The 2880-nt window shown below is 67.9% G+C and overlaps 1 protein-coding gene across 1 annotated transcript; it reads left to right on the forward strand.

The window, feature by feature from the left end:
• Positions 1-215: 215 nt before the first annotated feature.
• MNEG_15877 (hypothetical protein) lies at positions 216-2591 on the forward strand (the record flags this gene model as incomplete). Its single annotated transcript, XM_014035652.1, has 8 exons — positions 216-263; positions 441-527; positions 930-1013; positions 1287-1426; positions 1654-1733; positions 1934-2001; positions 2335-2469; positions 2577-2591. 8 exons carry the CDS (start codon positions 216-218, stop codon positions 2589-2591), a joined length of 657 nt encoding a protein of 218 aa, XP_013891106.1.
• Between the last annotated feature and the right edge of the window lie 289 nt (positions 2592-2880).

Here is a 2880-nt window from a genome sequence, read left to right on the forward strand (position 1 = left end):
GGAGGGGGGGGGGCGACGGGGAGCCGCACACAACGGGGAGCGGCCGAGAAGGTGGGGCGCTGCTGTGCGGTGCAGTGCCCCTGAGTCAAAACGGGGGAGGGGGGGTCCAGGGATGGGTCGCACTGGACCCATTGCAGCCTCCGTTGCGAGGCAAGTAAGGAAGCGCTGCGATGAGTTGCTGGATCGAAGTCATGGTCAACTCATTGCAGCCTTGGATGACTAGGGCAGAGTTGGGGGCTGCGGGCTATCACAATGGCCGGCTGGTTAGCGCCGCAGCTCGCAGGGCCTGGCAGCCACTCTTCCTCCCCCAGCTTCACTCGCCGCGCCGCGCGGGCAACTAGCGTTGCCCCCCCTCTCTCAACACCACACACACACACACTTACACACACACACACACACACTTACACACACACACACACACGCACACACACACACCACAGGTGTCTGTCCCCACGGCCAACGTGGCTCAGACGCTGGAGCGGGCGGACGACAGGCAGAAGCTGGACCTGCTGTGCGCGCTGCTGCAGGTGGGGGTGGTGTTCATGATGGTGCGGGGCTGCTGTCCGATGGGTGTGTGGTTTGGGGGGAGGGTGGTGCGTCTCAGCGCGTCAGGGGCTGCTGATGTGAGTGCTGCTGTGGGTTGGAGCGTGTTGTTGTGGTGGCAGGGTGTAGGGGTTGAGGCACGCTAGCGTGTTGGAGGGACGAGGAGTGGACACGGCCGGGGCTGCAGCTCGGCAAGCCCTTGTGGCGGGTTTGGGGTTTTCTTTGGGCTGCACGGCTGGGGCCGTAGCGCAGGTTTGCAAGAATGGGGCGTGGCGAAGGGCTGGGAGCCTCGGCGGTGGAGCAGGCACGCGCCCCGCTCGACGCCTTCTGCATCATGCCTGGTTTTCACCCGCGCCACGCACAACCCGCGCCCCCCTCCCCCACAGGAGGAGTTGGAGCAGGCGTCCCGCGGCGGCCCCGAGATGCCGCTCACCATCGTGTTTGTCGAGCGCAAGACGCGCTGCGACGAGGTGCGCGGCCGGCAGGGAGCGCCGGCCACCTGGGACACCTCCCCCAACACAGCGGTTGCCCGGCCTCTCAAGGCGCCGCCATGGGGATGTCGTGCAGCGCCTTAACGCACTCAGCGCCGCCCGCTTGTTGCGCCGCCCTCAGACCCCTGGCGACGCGCAAGCCTGCAGGCCCCCTCCTCTGTAACGCCGGCTGCCCGCACGCTGCACGCGTCGCCACACCCAACGCTCGCCCGTCTGCACACGGACGCGCGCGCCGGCCCCTCGCGACCCCAGGTGGCCCAGGCGCTGCAGGCGGAGAGCATCCCGGCGGTGGCGCTGCACGGGGGCCTGGGGCAGTGGGAGCGTGAGAGCAGCCTGAAGGAGTTTTCAGAGGGCCGCGCGCGCGTGCTGGTGGCTACGGACGTGGCAAGCAGGTGGGGGGTGTGCAGGGGACAGAGTGCGCGCGCGCGTGCGCCTGCGTGTGTGCGCATGTGCGCATGTGCGCGCATATGCATGGCACGGTCGAGGCTGAATCTGGACAGCTGGCTGGTCGGCGGCACGGGCTCGTACCCCCTGCATTGCCTCGCGGCGCGGACATGCAGACCACGCCTCACCGCACACCCCCACCCTCCCCCCCCCCCACACACACATGCACACCCAGGGGTCTTGATGTGAAGGGCATCGGCCACGTCATCAACATGGACCTGCCGCGCGCGTTCGAGGACTACGTGCACCGCATCGGTGGGCGCCGATGACGTCACGCTGACGTCACGGCAACGGGGGGCTGCGTCCCAGGCGTCTGCCTCGCCGCACCCTCCAAGATGGCAGCGCCAGCGAGCGCCCAGCAGCGTCCGTTTGCTGTTCGCGGCCCCTTGCTCGCAGGGCGTTGGCGGGCCCTGACCCAACCCCCCTGCTCGCGTCGCCGTTCCCCCCGACCGCAGGCCGAACGGGTCGCGCCGGCACACGCGGCCGCGCCACGTCATTTTTCTCGGATAAGGACGCCTTCTTGGTAGGTCCGCGTTGCTGGCCGCTCCGCCTGTTCGCAGCACAGATGTGGTCCACGCGCCCGCCGCTGAGGGTGCTGCCTGCAGAGGGCGCATCCCGGGGTCCCAGCACACCCTCACTGCCGTCTCCCAACCCGTCGTCAACCCACCCTCACTTATGCCTGTGTAATTTCTGTCAGGCGGATAACTTGCATGAGCCCCCCACCTTCACATTTCGCCGCATGCCACTCCCTGTACCCCCTCCTCCCCTCTCCCCATCAGCCCATGCTGCACGCGCCCATATCCTATTTCGTGGACCCCAACCACCAACCGCACCCCCCCAACCCTCAACCCTCCAGGTCAGCCAGATCAAGACGGCCCTGGCCGAGGCGGAGCGCGGCAACGCGGCCGCGTTCCAGATGGGCAAGGAGGCGCGCAAGGCCGAGAAGGAGCTGGCCCAGAAGTTCAAGAGCGACCTCAAGCTCGGCAGCCAGGTGCGGGGGCTGGCCAATTCCACAGTCAACCCTGAATCTTCCTCGGCCCTGAATGCTGAGCCCGTGGTTCGGGACCTTGCCGGGCACGATGTTCGAATCTATCACAGCCGGAAAATGTCTAGCTCGGCAGCCAGCTGGGCGGGGCGAGGCAGTAGCGCGTCAGGCGTAGGCCAGGGGCTGCTGCCGAACGGCGCACCCGTGGCGGTCCTCTGGGGCCCCGCGCCTGTCAAAGACGGGCGCGGCCCTGGCGCAGGCCTGGCAGTAGGCTTGTGGGACGGGGCCAGTCACAGGCATTTGCATGTCACTTCACACCAGTGGGCTGGTGCTGCCGCCCCCTCACTCCCTTTGTGCCCCCTTCCCGGGCTAACCTCCGGCACCACACACTCCGCCAAAGCCCCAACAGCCCACCCC

Source organism: Monoraphidium neglectum (assembly GCF_000611645.1).
Source record: "Monoraphidium neglectum strain SAG 48.87 unplaced genomic scaffold scaffold05751, whole genome shotgun sequence".
Lineage (NCBI taxonomy): Eukaryota > Viridiplantae > Chlorophyta > Chlorophyceae > Sphaeropleales > Selenastraceae > Monoraphidium > Monoraphidium neglectum.